The sequence below is a fragment of the Mustela lutreola genome, chromosome 6, assembly GCF_030435805.1.
Source record: "Mustela lutreola isolate mMusLut2 chromosome 6, mMusLut2.pri, whole genome shotgun sequence".
NCBI lineage: Eukaryota > Metazoa > Chordata > Mammalia > Carnivora > Mustelidae > Mustela > Mustela lutreola.
The window spans coordinates 53,376,913-53,398,456 of record NC_081295.1 but is presented as its reverse complement, the minus strand read 5'-3'; the positions used below and the strand labels follow the sequence as shown (position 1 = coordinate 53,398,456).

The window sequence follows — 21,544 nt, the reverse complement described above, 5'->3', positions numbered from 1 at the left end:
AAAGCCTCTGCCTTCGGCTCAGGTCATGATCCCAGGGTCCTGAGATCAAGCCCCGCATCGGGCTCTCTGCTGAGCAGAGAGCCTGCTTCCCTTTCTCTCTGCCTGCCTCTCTAATTGTGATCTCTGTCTGTCAAATAAATAAATAAAATATTTAAAAAAAACCCTAAACTGTGAGGAAATGGGTCCTAAGGTCTGAGTGATATTATGATTCTCCATGCAGGAAAGAATAGGATCAAAAATAAAAGAACATAGAGAAAGTTGAACCATATAAACACTCATTATTGATTCACAAGACTCCATACCTTAGCTGATCATATTCCTTTTCTCAAGATCTTGGGTTGTTTCCCTTTAAACCAAGATCTCTGATATTCCCCATTCTTGAGAGTTAGCTTATACAGTCCATTTGTTCCACTTGTCTACTTGCTACAATACTGCATGTGGAAACAAATGCTTGGCTTCTGTGTGAATTGAAAATGACTGAACACACTTTTCTTGTTAAAATGGCATAGGCCATCTAGTAGTCTGGTGAGGGACCTCTCTTTGCAGAGAGCTGTCTTTCCTTAAGACGGATGATTCTTGAGAATTTTCTTGTTTGATCCAGATACTCTGCATCTAAAATCTTCAGTGGGCACAGAGGTTTCTACAAGGGAAGGATTGGCAGCCAGAACAATTTGGTAAGGAAGAGCTGCCATTGAATACCCTTGCTGAGGTACTTCTAGAGGCGCACCTTTGGGGTTAGGAGTCGGTAATTGGGTGCCCACAAAACACCCTGCCACTTGGACTAAACATATGTCTTGCTGTCAAAGAGGAGAAAGAAATGTACCCTCCAAGCCAGAAAAGTAAAAAATGAAAAACATGATTATGGTTGTGAAAGAAGTCTGTGAAGATTGGAGGAAAGGAGATACAGCAGCTAGAAGAGTGGAAAAGGGCCTCTCCCTAGAAGGAATTACATTGCCGTTTTCAAACATTTATCCAGGATCCTGTATTCACTCTGAGGAATATGCAAGTCCCCTCTTCAGGAAGCTTACAGTCAAACTGGAGAGACAACTTTATACACTAATGCTAATCATTATAGCCAGAATGGGAAAAGAGACTCCTGAAGAGAAAGAAAAAAATAATTCTCCTTAGAGACACTTACCTCTGAAAGAAATGCTGCAAAAAATGCCAGTGGAAATGAAAGGAGAACTGGTTAGCTTAAAAAATTAAAAAAAAAAAAGTGATTTGGGAACTCCAGAGCACTGGGTTCCAGCCATTTCCTGTGGGCAGGTCACTATGCCTGGAACCATGCAGTCAGTGAGGGTTGCCTTGGTTGGAGGCCTCAAAGTTTAGCAACTTTTATAGGTTCCTTGGGATAGCATCAACCACAAAATTTCAAAAGTAAATTTTAATGACATTCAAGGAAAAAAAAGGATGAAGAACACCAGTATGGTGCAAAGCCCCTAGTACCAACATGTGTGGAACCCAGGGAACTTGCTGCAGTTTCTCTGCACATGGAAATAGCCTGGTGCTCATTAAAAGTGACTCTAGCCCAGGCTCAAGGGAACAAATGCATTTGAGCAAATATAGAAAGGCTGAGACCTTTCTTCTCCTGGGAAGTCATGAAATAAACAATGACTTTTGGCCAGTGCTCTTAAACCATGTGCACCCAAGGGGCTCTGCTCCTCCATAAAAGATGCCTCAGAATAGCCTTGTGGGCCAGACCCCTAACATCTGCAACCCCCCTGTAGAAAGCATCTTTGTTTAGACACCGTGCTTGCTTGCTTTTTTGATATGCAGATACTTAAACAATAAACAGGAAAAAGCCATTCCTTTAGTCCCAAATAAGGCAAAGATAATTAGGAATTGGCTATAGACCACCTGATAAAAGGGGTCAGAGAATAGCCCCCTGTCACCCCCATCCCACTTGGCTGAAAGCATTACCCAACTGCCTCTCTAGAAGTGGGGCTGTGGCCTGTTGGTAAAACCTCAGGAGGATTTGTTCCACTCAATAACCTACCTTTAGATTGACAGCAGAACGCAGTAAAGGAATACCTGAATATTGACTGACAATGGATTTGGTGAAGACAGAGGGCTGAGGGAAACCCTATAACCAGTCCCAGCACTTGCTGTGTAGCAGTGTTCATCTTACTAAAGAATCAGACTATGCTGCAACTCAGAGGAAAAGTATCCCCCATTTCAGCAGACCTGCTGTACCATTTCTGCTTATTCACAGTAAAAAAAAAAACCAAAAACCTGTATTTTTAAGATTGTATGAAAGGCAGAAGTGAAAACTAGTTTAAGACAAAGAATTTTGAATAAAAAGGTGAAGATTGCATACTCATTTTAAATGATTTTAATTTTATGAATATTATGTTCCAACTTGAAGAATATTGCACAATGTTTGTATATCACAATTGTTATTTTTCTCACTATAGCGAGATTTTGATAAACATGGTTGACTTTGGAAATAACACAAAGAGAATGTCTTAATTGGCTAAATAATTTCAATAACCTGTGAAGAACTGAAAGCAAGGTATTACGTTCATACAAAATACAAGTAGATACCCATAAATTCACTTGGCTGTAGTGAAAAATAATAAACTTCTCATGTACTTAATAAAACTTAAAGGAGACAAAATTGAGAATGCTGTGAAAAATACAATGTAACTCCAAAATTTTTCAATGCACACTTTTGCTTTTGAAAATCCTTTCAACTGCAAGACTTTTAAGAGTACCTCTATCACACTGTAAGCCTCTTATTTTGGAGAAGCTGACATCTAATGTTTTTTAAACAAAATGTAAATAGATACAATCTGCACTGTTAAAAATAATGAAATCTATGAATGTTAAGGTAAAATTACCCAGATAACATAAATGAGAAAATAACACCCCAAAATAAATGCATTATAAAATGGCACCAATAAATATTCAGACTTACTAATCTACAGCATTTTGCATTTTCCCCATGTAACAAACACAGTTGTTAATATGTAGTTACGGAGTAGATGTTGAAAATTTAAGACAATAAAATATTAGTGTTCACTAAGCAAAAAGTTAGTTCCATTAAATTCTCCCCAATATTTATGAATATACCACAATAACTTTTATTGTTTTTCCTCTTTGCCTTCTAATTAATATTTTTAGCAGGGGGATAGCACAGGAGTCCAAAGGGGGATATATGTGTTACTCTTTTTTCTTAACTTCCCTTTTGCATTTTTGTTATTTTTAGAACTGTTGCTCATCAAATTCATGAATATGTCCAACTTTTGCTAAGTTTTTTCTTCATTTCCAGGAAATTCAACCACAACATAAAGAGAAAGGACATAAACATATTGCATTGTTTGATCCAACATTTACTCTTGCTCTGCCACTGATTTTTACAACTTGTGAATTATTTCAGTAGTGCCGGTGTCTTTTTCTAATGCTTAAGCTAGATATTCCATCATGAAATTTTTTGTTTGGTTTTTCTAAGAGACAATCAATTTTTCACATTTTGTGAACATTCTAGGCATCTAACATCTGGAAAATGTATCCACTATCTTCATCAAACCTTGAAATTTTATGAAATCCTTGAAAGACATCTCTGCAGAAGGTACCTCAAAAAATACTCTCTTATCAAAAAGAAAGGGGTAAATAATGGATTGGTTCAATTGTTGTACCTTAAACTGGAATCATTTCAGAAAATAGAATTATTCCATTCAAAACTGATTCCCTTTCAGAGTGATGATTGGAGATTTTACTTATAATAAGAGGTACAGAAATTATGTGAGTCTAGGATGGTACCAGGATTGCACATGGAGGCAGTTTCTTTAATTGGATGTAGATACTGGGATAGGACTATTTATGATCTTGTTTATTCATTGGGTAAGGATACAGCTACCTGGTATTTTCACTTTTCTGTCCATTTTTAACATTCTTTTCTTTCAAAACAATGTTTTATTCTTTATTAATTTTACTCCTCTGTCGCTCGGATTCCATTTGAGTTTAAACAGAGGACTTAATCCCAGCATGAAGAGAAAAAAGCCCAGCATCCATCTAAGTGCCTCAGATTGCACCACCATCCTTACTCTACATTGCAAGTACCAAATTCCATTATAAATTCAAGAGAAATAAAAACTTCAGATCCACATAGACATAAATCACTTATAATACCTTAAAATCAAGAAGTAAAGTCTTATCCTCTAGCCTTTTCACTATTCATGTAATGAAATTCCCACAAGTTGAGAAAAAGCTATTCGCTTCAAATGCTTATTTGTGATATATCAGAATATTTTGCCATCAGAAGTATAAACGTTGGCAAATAGGGAACTTAACTGTGTGTCAAAAAAAGATAACGATACAAGATAAAAACCCTTTTCTACTTGAAAATGTCGTTACAGTTCAGAAACATTTTCAGAAAACAAAACTCATAGCAACAACTTTTTAAATCTTCACACATACACACTCTAGTTTTCTTAATCATTAATCAAAAGCCCTGAAGGATATGTGATACATTGGCTATCATTCAAGCTAGGACAAGCCTACTGTAGCATTTCTTTTACTTACAAAAATGAAACTAATTTGCCATAAAATATAGTTATTTAATTTATAATATTTACCAAATATGACTGCTAATTCTATAAAGTATAACTTACAACCTTCCAAAGTTACATAGGGGAGGGTATCCAATTAATTTTTCTATTCCAGAGACTCGGTGTGGACTTGCCTCTATGGGTTTGTAACCTGGATACAAGCTGTCAACTGGAGAAATGGGCCAACACTGTTACTTGCATGGTTTTCAGTTATCCGTGGGACACTCAGAAGCATTTTCTTTAATCTCGGTAAAGTTCCATCATATATGATTTCTGCATTCAGAAACTGACACATCAACTCTTCATTTATCTTTAAAGTTATCTTTATAAAGACCTTATTGAAAAGGTCTTTATAGCAATAGCAAAGTCTTTTTTTAAAAAACCTGTATTATTAGGGTTTCAAGTAGACTTCAGATGCACATTTTCATATAAGCTTAAATTCAACAGCAGCTCTGACATTGAGATTTGAGTAATGCATATTGTGCTTTTATCTTTAAAGAATATATTCTGTAACCTGCATGCTATTATGAAAATCTATCCAAATCCTGTCTATCAAGGAAAAAAAAAATGTTATCTATCATGGGATTTCTCTTACCATTTTTTTTTTTAAAGATGCAGATATTACCTAGGTCAGTTTTATTTTTTGGGCTTTCATTTGAGCAGATTGTAAGAAATATCTTGATATCACAGTCCTTATTATAAGTCCTGTACATATAAGCAAATAATGCACACAAAAATGTAATTGAACTCTCAGTCAAGCTATTCCCATAAACCTTACTAGTTAAACTTATATATCTCCTTTTATAATTTGTTCCATACGGAATTCAATTTATCCAGGGGTTTTGGCACAGAACAATAGATAGGCTTTACGTATTTAAAACTGGTTTTACATATTTAAAATTAAACTCTTCAATTAATGCTATTTATTACTGTTGAACCATGATCAGAACCACAGTATTGTACAAGCAATAATAATACCTCTTCTAGAATCTCTTGCTTCTGTTTTATCTCTTGAATTTACCCTGGGAAATATGTAGAGTGTTGTGCTTTCTTTTCCTTCAGAAATAAAATGGTGATGAAGGAGAGTAATGATAGGTTCCCGTTTTGAATGCACCAGTACCGATAGTTGGAAGAACTGACAGTGTCCTCTACAGATATATGTGCCATAGACTACGAAAAAGGAAACACTTTAGGAAAAAAATCACATTACAAAGTGTATTATAAAAATAAATTACATAGCATGTGCCCATGGACCTGAAAGCTTTGCAAAAGGAAGAGAAATTTATTTTGACACAAAAATTGAATTGCTCTTGCCACCTAGTTTTATATTATCAGCAATGCCATTTTCAGCTTTTAACATTATTATATCCTCAAAAAAAAAAATCACTGGAAGTAGAAAATTATTTCCAGTAGTGATCAGTAGCATGGAGGACCTTAGTGATGATGGAGGGCTGTAGAAATACTACTCATTCAACAAGGTTTCAGAGGAAGTACACACACCCAGTATGTGCTTGGTTTACCATTTCATCTGGAGTTCATACGTAACTGGTGAATGACGATGCTTTCTATAAAGAAAAGAAAGATACAGCATTTTCAATTAAACTGAAAAGTCAGTAGTTTATGTGAGGATCAACACCACATCATTTCAATAAAAGACTGTAGATGTTAAACAACAAAACAAACAAAAACAGGTACATGAGCCCAATAGCTTCCCCTGCAGTTCTTGACTGTTCTTGGGTAATTTCTTTATATTGGCATATGTGTTTTATCTCCAAAATTCTTAAAGTCTTTTAGGCACTATGTTTAATATTCTAATAATATTAGGTGGATTTTACCCAAGGAAATAACTGAACACGAAGACATTAGTTACTACATATAAGCCCTATACTGGGAAATCAAAATATTTTCTAGAAGTAACTCTATTCTTCCAGACACACTCTTTTTAATCTGAGCAATATTCACATGTTTTTAATTTCTTTTTTTATGTTTGTGGATTTGAGTTTTAATAAGGAAATATTCATTAGTCTTTAGAAGACACTAAACATGATTTATATTTGTCTTGAGCTGCTGCTTCTTGCAAAATTATGTATACGCCTTTTAAAAAAGATTTTATTAATTATTTGAGGTAGAGTAAGAGAGAGAGCACAAACAGGATGGAGGGACAGAGGAGGGGGGAGATGCAGGTTCCATGCTGAGCAGGGAGCCCAAGGTGGGACTGGATACCAGAACCCTGTGATCATGACCTGAGCCCAAGGCAGACGCTTAACTGACTGAGCCACCCCGGTGCCCCTTATGTATATGCTTTTAAATCTAAATTCATTATTATAAAAGTAAAAAAAAAAAAAAAAGAAAAAAAAGAAAGGAAGGAAGGAAGGAAGGATGGAAGAAAGGAAGGAAATAAATTGAGATAGTACCAGCTATGTTGTTATGGGTGTGTGATATTTGTATTTATTTGATTGATTTTGCTGTTACCCTACCCTTTATGCTTTCATGAAAATATATCATTTTTTTTCATTCTTTCAATCAAGGACTACTTGCTGAGGCTCTCCTACATGCCCATCACTGTGCTAGGCATGGAAATACATAAGTGCTCAAAATGAGAAAGAGTCCTACCATTGTTGAAATTATAAAGAACAGAGCAAAGAAATAACTAAGCTTCAAATAGTTTCTTTACCTGAAAAATGTATTACCTCCCTGACAATATGTGGCAGTGTTGTAAGTGTAGAAGCTAATGTCAGGGTTTATCAATAATGTGAGGAAATTTCTGCCTATTATTTTCACTTTAATTTCAAGTAATTAATATTTACATTTTATCTTTACTTAAATAGTTAACATCTAGATAAACGTTGATTAAAGCATATTCTGTCACAGACCTATAGATTTGTGCTAATTATGTACAGTGGATGATCATTTGTCAAAGTTTTCTTAATTTGGTTTTATTAACTTTACTTCAATTCATACTGACCAGTAGGTGGCGATATTTCCATTCCTTCTCTTGACATTTTGATTTGGATTTGGGATAAAACAGCAAAGCAAAGTAAAATGAAATACATGAAGGTTTTATATACTTAACAAAACTTAGCTATGAAGACTTTGTAATGCTTCTAAGACATACATATGATTTTTTTTAATTTAAATTTTTTATTTTTTTAATTAAAATATAATGTATCATTAGCCCCAGGAGTACAGGTCTGTGAATCGCCAGGTTTACACACTTTACAGCACTCACCATAGCACATACCTTCCCCAATATCCATAACCCCACCACCCTCTCCCTACCCCCCTACCCCCGGCAACAAACATGATTTTTGACAATAATACAAACCCTTAAAGATCGTCTCATTTTTCTCATTGGGAAATTGTTAGAGCTCTTAAATTTTTTCAATGCCTAAAAATATATCAAAATCTTCAGGCAAAAACTAAAGACACAAGTTAAAATATTTTTTAGTTAAAAATCAGGATCTAAGATTCAAATGCCGTTTCCCACTCAACACTTTCTTTTTAAAATTTCATTAATAGGGGCACCTGGGTGGCTCAGTGGATTAAGCCTCTGCCATCAGCTCAGGTCATAATATCAGGGTCCTGGGGTCGAGCCCCACATCGGGCTCTCTGCTCAGCAGGGAGCCCGCTTCCTCCTCTCTCTTTCTCTCTGCCTGCCTCTCTGCCTACTTGTGATCTCTGTCAAATAAATAAATAAAATCTTAAAAAAAATTTTTTTTCATTAATAGTTTTCAAAGAATCAAAAGACATGGATCTCAAGTCTTCCTAATAGAATTCAAGTATCTTCCCCATTTTCCTCCCTTAAGAAAGCATAGAGAACTAAAATTTAAAAGAATAAATTCCTGGGGTGCCTGGGTGCCTGGGTTAATTGTCTGACTCCGGATCTCAGAGTTGTGTTGGCTACTGGAAAAAAAAAAAAAAAAGTGAAATCCAGAATTGTTCTTACCCTAGATGTAATTCAGAATGGGCATGCATTTGTTTCCTCACCACAAAGTGAGGGTTTTACAGATCATGTCTGAAGTCCCTTGCAATGCTAACATTTTGTGTTACTACTCTCAACTTGAGTGTGCAAATCTCTCAATTCCTAGAGTTGCCTTAATCTGAACATGTTTGCAATCTTCATAATCATGATAGCTTTTCAGAATTAGAATTTTCGGAATTCAGAATTTTCAGTATTTGGGGCCATACATAGAAGAAACAGTATCTTGTGAACTATTCATTTTATTATTATTATTATATTTAAATTAGCAAATTTGGAATCCTACATGATACATATATACATATATGTGTGTATATATAAATGCTATTAATCAGATTGCATTATCTGATTATAATAAAGGTTTATTAATTTGAGAGAGAGAACACAAGCTGGCCGAGGGGCAGAGGGAGAGGTACAGATTCTGAGCCCAGAGCCCGACTGAGGGCTGGATTCCAGGACCCTGAGATCATGACCTGAGTTGAAGTCAGAGGCTTAACCCACCGAGCCACCCACATGCCCCTAATCAGATTGCATTGTTAAGAAGATTGTCTGAAAAATACTTGTCAATGTTAACAGCTTATTTTATTCTACTTTAATAATAAAAGAGGGTATTTCAGGGGTGCCTAGGTGGCTCAGTTGGTTTAGCGTCTGCCGTCAGCTCCTGTCATGATACCAGGGTCCTCGGATAGAGCCCTGCATCAGGCGGGAAGTCTGCTTCTCCCTCCCTCTCTCCCTTTGTGCACTCTCTCTCTCTCTCTCTCAAATAAATAAATCTTAAAAAAAAAAAAAAAGAGGGTTTCATATTTATATACATAAACTTTATTTAAAGGAATACAATTAAACCTAAGTTATTTTGTTTTATATACATGGAGACATAGTTCATATCATTTCCAGAGACAGAAAAGATCTATATGATAGAAGATCTACTTTAATTGAAACTTACTAAACATATTTATTAAATCTATGCTTGTTTATTATCTATGTTTTCCCCAAATCTGAAAACTGAGTCAGAAAAGAATCTCCCTTCCAATACACAAAATTATGAGAGATAAAAAATGTTGCTGCAAGTTATTAGATTTTGAGGTAACTCATTACACAGCAAAACTATCTGATGTATACAGAGTCCTTGGTTGCTGGCAAATAAAATAAAATAAAATAAAATAAAATAAAATAAAATAAAATGCTTCAGGGATTATGACCTTAGTTAAGTTTTTGTTTTTTGTTTTTTTGGGGTTTTTTAAGGGTAGAGTTTCCAAGTTTCTCCCTGGCATTTTTTTTAATGGTTTAATACAATAAAAGAATGTTATAAATTTTACTGAAGTTCCAAAGTCAGTGAGCAAATCTTACTCCTTCTCTTACTCAGTCTTCATTTCATCTCAGAGTAAGACCCAAATATAGGTCATATGGGTCCCCTAAAGTAACCTGAGTAAAATCAGGTGTAATTCTGTATAAAACTTTTCTCTTTTTACAATTACTATTTTTCTGATATTAGTAATTTGTAGCATATATAACAGGCAGGTTGAGAACAAAGCCCATTTTTATTTCCACCTCTATCAACAAACTCAAAATAGCAAAGCACTTAAGTTTAGGACCCTCTATCTGCAAACATTTAAGAGCATCATTTCTTTTTTCCTAATTGGAAGAAGGAAGAAAACTCTAAATCTTAATCAGCATACACACACAGGGACATTGGATTTTTTATGTATTTTTGACATTAACAGTTTAACAAAAATACGTACACTTTCCTCTATATGTTCCTCTCAAAATGTTATCTCGATATTTTCTCCTGAAGAAACTTTGGGTAACACATTAATCATTTGGGATTATGACATTATTGTGAAATGATGTTTCACAATAATATGAATCCATTTTATTTATTTATTTTTAAAGATTTTATTTATTTATTTGACAGATCACAAGTAGGCAGTGAGGCAGGCAGAGAGAGGAAGGGAAGCAGGCTCCCTGCTGAGCAGAGAATCCGATGCGGGGCTCGATCCCAGGACCCTGGGACCATGACCTGAGCCGAAAGCAGAGGCTTTAACCCACTGAGCCACCCAGGTGCCCCTGAATTCATTCTTTTAGTACGCCAGCTATTAGATAATGGTCCACAGAAAGGAAATTTATCATCTTATCAGTTCCTAATTATACTTGACTTCTGACCTTACTCTTTCATCCTCCTTGGGTGGTAACCCAAAACTACTGGCCAGCCAGATGACTTGAGATCCAGTGTTGTATATGCAGGCTGGGATTTGGGGAGAAATTTGGGGGAGACTCTCAAGTGCTAGAGTGTGGCAACATGGCAACAAATAGCAAGTCTGATTCCTCTCGGGAGGGCTCCTTGGCTATGGAGTAGGAAAGATGTACTCCCTGGAAAGTCAGTGCCTTCCTCCCAAGCAATACATATGTTTATATGTTTATATGCCAAACTCTCTGCAAGGGGACACTTGAGCTCTGAATTGTAAAAATCTATTCTAGTAAATGAGACAAGACCGCTTTAATAGCCTTTAGGTTCACACACCAGAGACTAAGAGAGTCGAAGATCAATTTATAGTAGGATTTTGCCTCTGCAAAGGAGGACTGCTTCATCCACAGGAAACTGCATGCCAAATTACCACAGAAAACATTTCCTCTTGGATTTTACATCAGTTTGGCTGGCTTATGACCTGCTTCCCATGGTCCGTGGCTCCCTACTCCCCATGGGCTCTGCCTGAGAGGCAATGAACAGGCTTAGTGCTGTACTGTTTTTCCTCTCCACTAGCTACTAAACCCCTGCTTTACTATATTACCCACAGAGTGATTTATTCACCTGTAAAAATGTCCTAGACCTTTTAGAAAGAAGTAGGAATGCCTAGGTATTGTGTACTTTTAAGGTTCTCATTTGAATAAACTGCTTCGGTATTCAGTCCTGTTATTATCACATTCAGAAATTAATCAGAGTCCTGATAAAACATCTGTTTTAAATAGGAAGTCCAATAAACTTCCTCTCTTGACTTGGACTTGTATTCCCTCTTTTGGATTCAGCTCAGCTAATTAAAAATACTTCCGCTAATCAGTTCTGTCATTTGCTTCAGGAAACTTTTGAACCAGATGATATACACTCTCTTGGGGTTTCTCAACCTTCTAATAGTTTATTTGCTTCCTTCCAAAACATTTCCCACTCCATCATCTGCCCAGATCATCCCCTTACTTCTCACTTTGCAGGAATTGCCAATAATCAGTTCTGACTGGGAACTACTTTTTTAGGCAAGCTAATCCTTATCTCTCAAATAGTTTACTGTTTCCAGATACAATCAAATTGGAACCAATTATCCCACATATGACATTAACTATAAATAGGAATTCAACGGTGGAAAAATAGCTAAGTATTTGAGTCAAGAATGCTTGGGATCTATTCTTTGGACACAGATGCTAAGTGCCTAGGGTTGATCTCAGTCTATGGCTGGCCACAGAATCACATGGAAAGTAACATTGTATGTGAAAGTTGGGAAGGGCCTGGCCTGATGCTTTTTAGATAAGGACAACAATATTCAGCAAAGTGCTGTTATGAACACTTTGACACATATAGTTTCCATGTAGATATCATAATATCTCAAAATCCTTTGGCAGTATTATTCTGGCCCAGTGCGTGTGGGTATTTTAGTCTATATATGAATACATCCTTCGCTCACCTGAGGTTGTTTTGTCACATGAAATAATGAATCATATACAGAAAACCTGGCATCATCATTAGTAAGATGGTTAGACATCTCTAAGCCTTGGGGTTCTCCTGTTTTGTTCTTGGTCTTTTGTTTTCATCTTTAATAGTAGAGATAATTATCTTCTTGACCTCTAAAGTCTGGTTCAGCTGTAACCAGCCTTTGATTTTGCAATTCTGGCCATCATGCATCACAACATTATCACATGTAGAGAGGAAAAAATTACATTTACCAGATAAGCTATTATTTACTAGTCTTAGGGAAAGTGTTACGGTAGAATGTTTTAGGTTGCTTGCTTAGTAGTGAAGCCTATCATCTGACTATAAGGAGGAATGCCAGAATCATAAAAGGTTACAACTAAATGCTAAACCATAAGCCAAAGTAAGGCAATTTGCCAAAGTTTTCACACCTTACTCTGGTCTCCTGGTTTTCAGTTCTAGCTTATGTAGAACTAGGCCATTGTTCAGCAATCTACTTTCTCTGGATAGTCACCTTACTATTGATCTTAAATCTGAATCCTGCTTTTTGGCGGTGTGGTTTGTTTTTTTTGTTGTTGTTGCTATTTATTTATTTATTTATTTGACAGAGAGAGAGAGAGAGAAAGAGAGATGGCAAGAGAGGGAACACAAGCAGGGGAAGTGAGAGAGGGAGAAGCAGACTCTCCCGCTGAGCAGGGAGCCCGATGAGGGGCTAGATCCAAGGACCGTGTGATCATGACCCGAGCCAAAGGCAGATGCCTAATGACTGAGCCACCCAGGTGCCCCTATTGTTTGGTTTTTTTAAAACAAGAGCATCTCCTGACCTATTTTTTTTAAAAAAGACTGTATTTATTTGAGAGAGAGAGAGAGAGTGTGAGTGGGTGGGGTGCTGCAGAGACAAAGAATCTCAAGCTAACTCTGCACTGAGCATGAAGTTCGATTCAGGGCTCAATCTCTGAGATCCTTGAGATCTTGACTTGAGCCAAAATCAGGAGTCAGACATTTAGCCAACTGAGCCACCCAGAGGCCCCCTGACCTATTTTAGAAGTTCCTTCAAGACAAATGACTCTCTCCAGAAGTGTCTTTCATGTTCCTCTGGGAGAATTAGAGAGGGTGAGGAAAGAGCTATTCAGAATTCATTCAGTTATGTTTGTATGTCACAGAAAGCTCTCAGTTCCCCTTAGCTTTCCACATGTGCCATGACATGTGACATTTCCTCAGTTCAGGATACCTGGCTATTCTGCACATATTATGGACCAATAGTACATTTGACGGGAAAGATGAAACATACGCTATCCAGAATGGCAATACATTAATTTCCTCTCATTTTACCATCTCTTTATTTCCATGTTCCCACACATGATTTGTCAGGACCCTCCACATCATTCTCACAGGTTTGAGTTGCAGACAAAGGGAGGAAGTGAGAAGTTAGAATATTTCTTTATTCTACAGCATCGAACCATCCTTCAGCTTCTGGTTTTCTTTCTCTACAGTGAGTGCCAAGTTTTTTACAGCAGCACACAAGCTTTAAACCCCAGGTTAGATTATGAAATAATGGCTTGTCTAGTAGAAGCAATGTTTTTAAAAGAAATTTTAAACAGAGACAAATACAACCACCAGAAGGAAAAGTAGGGAGAAGGGACAAAGCGAACAAGTCAAGGAAATGTGGCCTGGCCTGGTATGTGAGCCATTCAGTCCACATGGGGGTTAGGAGTCCAGGCAGGGAAAAGGGAAGGGGAGAGATGCTCAAAGAGCAGGGAGGGAGAGAGCTCAGTCACATTCCTGCAGGTAATGAGGAAACTTTGGAAGGTACTCAGATAGAGGAGTGACACAATCAACTTGAACTTTGGAAAACAAAATGAAAAACGAATCAGAGTTTTGAGGCTGAGATTATGAGACCAGTCAGGGGGCATATTGAACTAATCCAGATGAGAAGTAACTAAAACTTCAACTCAGTCAGTAGCAAGGGAAATGGATATGTGGGTTCAGCGTTAAGGGGTTCGACTATGAGACTTGCTCAATGAGTTGACTTGACAGGTGAGGGAGGAGGAGAAGTCTAAAATGACTACCAAGCTTCTTTCCTGGGTGATTGGGTGGATCAGGATAACCCCTGCTGAGATACAGGGGGAAGAGGAGAGTTGGAGGAAGTGTTGAGAATTGGTTTTAGACAAGTTAAGTTGGAGATACACAGTACAAAGTTGGATATGCATTTGGAGATAGAAGGTTGGTAGCCATCAACATATGGGTGATAACTGAAGCCATAGGAGTGCATAAAATGACCAGAATGAGCAAGTAGTGTAGGTAAATGGTAGAGAAGAGGGGAACAGTGACCATTAGGTTTTATGCATAAAATAAGGAGTCAACAAGGGAGACCAAGTAGAATGGTCAGAGAGGTCAAAGGAAAACCAAAAGAGATTAGAAGTCATAGTCACCCTTACCAGAGACCCAAGGTTTATTATTCCAGGAAAAAAGCAAACAAAAAAAGAAAACAAAAAACAAAAAACCTGACCTAAACAGTTCTAGACCTAAACATACAAATGGACAGCATAGACTAAATGCAGGGGAATAAAAATATTTGTACATTTTATCATGATATTCTCCATCCCACTTCCTTTGATCTATTCCCAGAATACATGTAGTCCACCTCAAGAAAGTTACCAAAGGATTTTTTTCGATAGAGACTACTGGGAGATGTATAGTTGACCCTTGATCAATGTAAGTTTGAGCTGTTCAGGTCCATTTATATGCGGATTGTTTTCAATAAATGCAGTATAGTACTATAAATGTATTTTATCTTCCTTGTGATTTTCTTAATATTTTCTTGTCTCTAGCTTACTTTACTGTAAGAATGCAATATATAATACTTGTAACATATGAAGTATGTGTTAATTGACTGTTTATGCAATTGGTAAGGCTTCCAGTCAACTATAGGCTGTTACTAGTTAAGTTTTGGGGAAGTCAAAAGTTACACTTCACTGGGGATCAGCACCATAAACTCCCGTGTTATCCAAGGGTCAAATGTACTTCAGGAGATAGATTGATATGCAGACAGACAGGCATGTAAGCAAAAGAAGTAGAAGAGGAAACCTGGGAAACAGAGGATTCAACTTAGGCAAAAGAACAATAGGACAAGAGCCTTACCTGGCCTAGAGCATTACCAGTCCAGACTAAGTAGGGAAGCAGAGGGCTAACGTAGGAAACTAAGGGACTAAACCAAGAAAGCCTCCAGGTAAAAATATGAAGTGTTTGGAAAAATTACTGATAAGTGTTTGGCAGATCTCTTAGAGCATTTGGAAAAAAAATAAAGATACATACATAGAAAGCCAAGCAGATGAAAAATTAACATAATTATCCTATTGAAGGGTGAAAAATGTAAGAGGAAGGGAACACATAGTAAACTATTTGGCTCAGCAGGAACAATATTTTTTTAAGATTTTATTTTTAAGTAATCTCTGTGGCCTCAAACACACAATCCTAAGATTAAGAGTCGTGAGCTCCAGGGCACCTGAATGGTTCAGTGGGTTAAAGCCTCTGCCTTTGGCTCAGGTCATGATCCCAGTGTCCTGGGATCAAACCCCATACTGGACTCTCTGCTCAGCAGGGAGCCCGCCTCCCCCCCCCTCTCTGCCTGTTTCTCTGCCTGCTTGTGGTCTCTGTCCATCAAATAAATAAATAAAATCTTTAAAGAAAAAAAAAAAAATAAGAGTTGTGAGCTCCACCAACTGAGCCATCCAGGCACCCCAACAGGGAACAATATTTAAATTTCTTCACAGGAAACAATATTTAAATTTCTTCAACCGTCAAGACAAAATGGAAAGGAGTACCTGGGCGTCTCAGTTGGTTAAGTGTCTGCCTTTGGCTTAGGTCATAACCTTAGGGTACTGGGATTGAGCCCCACGGATAGAGCCCCAGGTCAGACTTCCTGCTCTGCTTCTCTCTCTCCCTCAGTCCCTCCCCTCTCCCTCTCTCTCTGTCTCAAATAAATAAATAAAATCTTAAAAAAATAAACAAAAACCATAATGATCGACAAATAAAGATCGAAAAATAATTGAAAGATAAGAAAAAAATTTTTTTTGGAAATATGTAGACAAATACCAGAAGAAAGAGTTAAGGGTTAGGAATGATTTTCTCCAGGGAGTCAGACTGAGGGAAAAGAGGGGTGAGATCAGAAACAGCTGTTTTCATTTTCTTTTAGTGCTGGCTGATAGTTTAACTCCATATATGAATGACTTTAATAACAATTTTAAAAGTAAGTTTAAGAATAAATGGAAATATGGAAGTAGAGGCAAAAAAGGTCGAGTGTTCTGTCCTTGGCTTATCCGGGCAGCACCTATTATAGAGGACTGCACAGCTAATCGAGGAACTGTGCTCAAATGGAAGAATCCAAAGCATATTTATATCCTGTGCGCAAGTAGCAGATAAAAGGGAGAAATTGAAACAGCCGAGGATAAGGACATAACTAATCATGAGACCCTGGAGGAGGTGGTCGGAGGGAAACACTGAACTTCATCTGGGTTGAGGAAATTTTGGGATTGTATGTTCATGTTTGCTGGGAAGCTCCCTCTGTGCCCATCTGGTCTCTTCTTCCTTTCTCTGCCCTCCAGCCTCCCACGTAAATGCATTCTTCTTATCTAATACCCCTGGGGCTTTTCTGATCAGCAAAGTCTCGTGCTTTCCTCAGTGTTCCAAATCTACGAGGGAATGAGAAATTCAAATCTTTGTACATCTCATATTCTTGGACGTGTTTTCACTTCCCTGAAGCTACACTCTTCCCACACTACACATCAAAGCCATTCCTTCCCTTCCTTCTTGAAGACGTTCGAGTAAGACATCTAATAAGGCCTACCCTTAATGAATACACTAACATCTCTAGAGTCTAGTAGCCACCCATTCACTTGCCCACTGAAAACATAGTAAGAATGCCAGTAGAAACTGAAGGACTCTGTGTAAGCAAGTGACCCATACAGGAAGGTCATTTTCAAGAAATGATAAACACCCTTAGGGTGTTGTCCCACACAGGAACATTTCTTATACCACGCATGCTAAATGGCCTCCCTCACAGTGTGCTGAAGTAGTCAACCCATGAAAATTATTCTCTGGAGGAGAAGCCCAGGTCCTCCTCTGTAGCTGGGCAGATTGTGCCCTGCAAATCCCCAAGGGGAGCCATTCCATTGAAATCTGTGGAAATGGCACTTCCTCCCCTGTCTCAGGTAGGACCTGAGCAGCAGCTGTCCACCACAGCCTTGGTGAGCCCTTTTACTACACGACTGTGTCCCAGGACAGGGAGAAGACTCTAACCTTTTAATCTCATTCTCTCTTATAAAAGCACAGCAAGCTGCATTTTGAAAACATCTTGACAAATAGAAGCTGGAATTAGAATGCAGTTAATCTTCCACTTCCTGGGTCGCCTGGGTGGCTCAGTGAGTTAAAACCTCTGCCTTCGGCTCAGGTCATGGTCCCAAGGTCCTGGGATCAAGCCCCACATCGGGCTCTCTGCTCCACAGGGAGCCTGCTTCCCCCCCCTCTCTCTGCCTGCCTCTCTGCCTACTTGTGATCTCTGTCAGATAAAGAAATAAAATTTTAAAAATAAAAATTAAAAAATCTTCCACTTCCTATCCCCAGTGGATTTCATTTCTAATATGTGGCTTAAAACAAAGCTATCCAATAAACATAGAGTTGGTTCTAAAATTACAAAGAAAAACTGCCATGGCCGCTCTTTACCATTTCTGGAAAGTGACTATGTGTTGTTCTGCCAAGTTTTCTTAGCAGCTGTACTTTGTAGGTGGCTCTCTTCCAGCTTCCAGATGCATAAACATCCTGCACACGCACTGCTCAGCCCCTCAGAGCACTCTCCCTGCAGACGGTGTGGACTTCCAGGCAGAAACGACATAAGCGTGGTGTGAGCAGGGAACAGCCAAAGACCGCAGCAGTGACAAGAATCATGATAAAAGGCGCTGGAGAACGACAGGTGGACTCAGAAGGAAGACAGAGGCTTGTTCTTTTGACACTGTTTGTTCACATACAGTGAGTTACACCCCAGCAACACTAAATACTCTCAATGCCAAGGAGGCGTGTGAAAAACAGGGAATGTCCTTGTTTTTCCAAGGGATGGATGAGTATTTTACAAAATGGGAAAATTTCCTTTAAAAAAGAGACAAGTCAGTATTGGAAATGGAAAGACTCTTGTTTAAACTTGTTCAAAATCACATTTTATAAAATCTTTTTTTCCCAGTCTCTCTCCTTCTACCTTGAAATCCAATTATTATAGCACGTCTCCTAGGGTTAGTCAACATCTCCTAATACATATGCTGAGAACTGATGAGCTGTAGGCAATAGAGACCTGATGGAAAAGAATATGAATTCTGCGAGGCATCCACCGCCACCATATACAACGGAAGTCGAAATTCTACAAGAGATAGGAAATCCGGTATGGAAACAACTCAAGGAAGAGCCTCTTTATCATGAAGCTTGATGATTTGATGATAAAAAGCTGAGTCATACATCTTTGGAAAAAAAAAATACAACTATCTTTCCCCACATATCAAAGGCAGGGCCTATCCAAATAGTCTTAGAACCCTCACAATTCAGAAGTGGAAAAACAACAACCTGCAACTTTGTAGTTATTGAATTTTTATAAATTTACTCAGTTGGCTTAAAAATTTTGACAAGGGTGCTGCCTACTTGAGACCTCAGATGCTAAGTTGTGGGTTATTAGCCTTGAGCTCATTTGTGGTTATTTGACCAGGAAGCACAATGTCTACTTTAATAACATGGTTAATCTCACAAAGACACCTGGCATTTTGCATTCACAGTTTCATGCTTATTAAAACATGCTTGATTTTAATGAAAATGATACAAATATAAGTAAAATGGACAGGAATAATAATTCAATTCACCACACCGTACCATACCACACCACACCACGGCACACCACACACACACACACACACACACACACTCATGAACTCATTCTATATTTGCAAGTAAAGTCCACGCTCAACTGAGGAAAATATTTGAATTCAATTAAGTTATGAATGTTGTCATTTTTTTTTCTTGGCTTTAATATATCACAATTACTTTCTTCTATTTTCTATCCATTACAACCTAACCTCTATTGAGGCTGTAATGGATAGAAGGATCATTTGGCAGCTCTATTCAAACAGCTCCACAATTTAAATCAATTGCACACTTGAATAGAGCATGAGTTTGACATTAATGGTTCTAAAATTATTGTCTATAAAATTCTGGGAGTGTTTTGGAGATGGCCAAAACCTCTATAATACACACAGACACACACAAATAAGTAAAACTCTGTTTTTAGGATTCCATATTTCATTTCCATTTTATTTCACATTCACATTTTTTCCTGAAAGCATCCCAGAGGCTTTTGTTTTTGCTAAACTGTAAAGGTCCAGGCCCTGTGATAGCTAGGAGATGTTTTTTCCAGCACATGAAGCAAATTCAGGATTTAATGGAGGCAAATGGCAACTGTTAAACTATTTCCTATTTCATAATAGAATTTCTGAAAAATCAATTATTGTGGAACAAGGCCTATTAAATTTGATTTACAATTAGGAAATATGGGATCCGGCTTTGGAGAGGATGAGATCCAGCCCCCATATCTTACTGACATAAAGAGACCGAGGCTCAGGCAGTTTAACTGATGGGTCCACTTTCTAGAAGCAAAAATGGGACTAGAAGTCAGCCCCGCCTCAGGCCCAGCATCCTCAACGAAGCAGTAGTTCTGCTAGTTAGTTCTGTTCTCTAGCATCAGAACACATGTACAAAATAGGAAAGACACATGGCTATTAGTGGATTATTTTATAAACAAGATATTTAAAACTGCAGTTAGTACATGTAAAGAGTTGGCACAAGCAGACGAAGGTCCGCGATCACGGCAGCGGTAGCGTCTGCACAACATACCCCCTCAGCCACTGCCCTCAGCCCTTCCCCCCTCCAAGAGAGGTAGCGCTGCCGGCTGCAGATTTCTTCAGCTCTATTTTCATAGACTGAGTCTCAGCTCGAGGCTCGAATTTGGTCAGATTTCCTGCTCCTGGAGCTGCCACTACTGGCTTTCCTGCTTTCATACCTTTTGACATAGGAATGCGGGTGGGTGTAGGTCGCTGGGATGACCCGTCTTGTCCTGACTGTAAGAGAGAAAATATAGAGACACAAGGGAGATGTCAGTGAGTTTCCGCCTGGATTTGCCATCAGTCTGAGCATCATCAGTGGACAGAAAGCCCATGGAGGGCACCTCTCTAGTTAACATTGTTAAAACTTGGGAGTCAGGATCTCATCCACTCTGATTGCCTCCTCTTACCTGTCCTGAAACATCTGAGCCAGTGGATTCCCCTTCTCTTCTCCAGCCCCTGACCTACTTCCTCTACCCTTCCGGAAGTGACCTTAACTCCTATTTCACAGAGAAAACACATCCACCTGGCATCAACTCAGGCAACTTTACTCCCACTGTCCCGTACATTATCTCTACTTTCTTTAGAGGAAGCAGCTCTCCTTTCGTCTCTTAATGATGCCAGACTCTTCTCATTTTTCCTGTCACTGCTGGCCATACCCTTCTTCTTGAAGTTCTCCTAAAACTCTCTGGCTGCGACACATTCTTACTGGAGTCTCACCCATTCGCCTCCCATCTCTGATGACTCCTATTCAATCTCTTGTTGGCTCCTTGTTCTAGTTTGCCTTTCTTCTAAAAGTGGGTGTCACCATGCTCCCTTCTCAGCTCTCTTCGTTTTCCACATTCACCCTGAGAATGGCCTCAGTTGTCACCCCATGTGTTGTTGAGTCCCAGGACCTCGAGCCTTCAATGACCTTCTGGAATACACATGTGTATTTCCAACTACTTGCCAGACATCCCCACTGTCTCTCAGGCATCTCAAATACAAATGCCCCCGACATGACTTATCCTCTCCCCAAACAGTAGTCCCTCTACGATTCTCATCCTATCTACCCATACAGCCAGGCCCAAACCCCAGAGCCACTGTCTAGATGCAGGTTGTCATGAACTCTTTGATCCTATCTTCAATACATCTCTGTCCTCATTTTCACTACCACCGTTCAAGCCTACCCCGTCTCTAACCTAAAACATCGCAACAGTGTCCCCACCCTCAGCCTCTGTGCCCTCCAATTTATGTTTTAAACTCTTTCATTGACATAGGTTTCTAACACATTAATCAAGTCATAAATCTTTCATCAATGCCCTTTCAATCGTGTCCTTTGTCCATCCTATGAGATTAAAGGTCAATCTCATAAGCCATGCACCTCTCTTCAATATCTGACCCCAATCTGCTATATTTTCTGCTCTTGCATTTTGTCTCTGCGCCCAACAGC

At 38.4% G+C, this 21,544-nt stretch overlaps 1 protein-coding gene across 3 annotated transcripts in view; it reads right to left on the bottom strand.

The window, feature by feature from the left end:
• Positions 1-2,314: 2,314 nt before the first annotated feature.
• FILIP1 (filamin A interacting protein 1) overlaps positions 2,315-21,544 on the bottom strand; it is a 227,904-nt gene continuing 208,674 nt past the window's right edge. For 2 of the 3 annotated variants that reach the window (XM_059177256.1, XM_059177258.1), the window contains one exon: positions 20,009-20,349. In XM_059177256.1, coding sequence (XP_059033239.1) covers positions 20,143-20,349 — 207 coding nt within the window. In that variant the 3' untranslated portion in view covers positions 20,009-20,142. Of the gene's footprint in view, positions 6,116-20,008; positions 20,350-21,544 lie in introns of those variants that run through there. The other variant, XM_059177257.1, reaches the window with a different exon arrangement.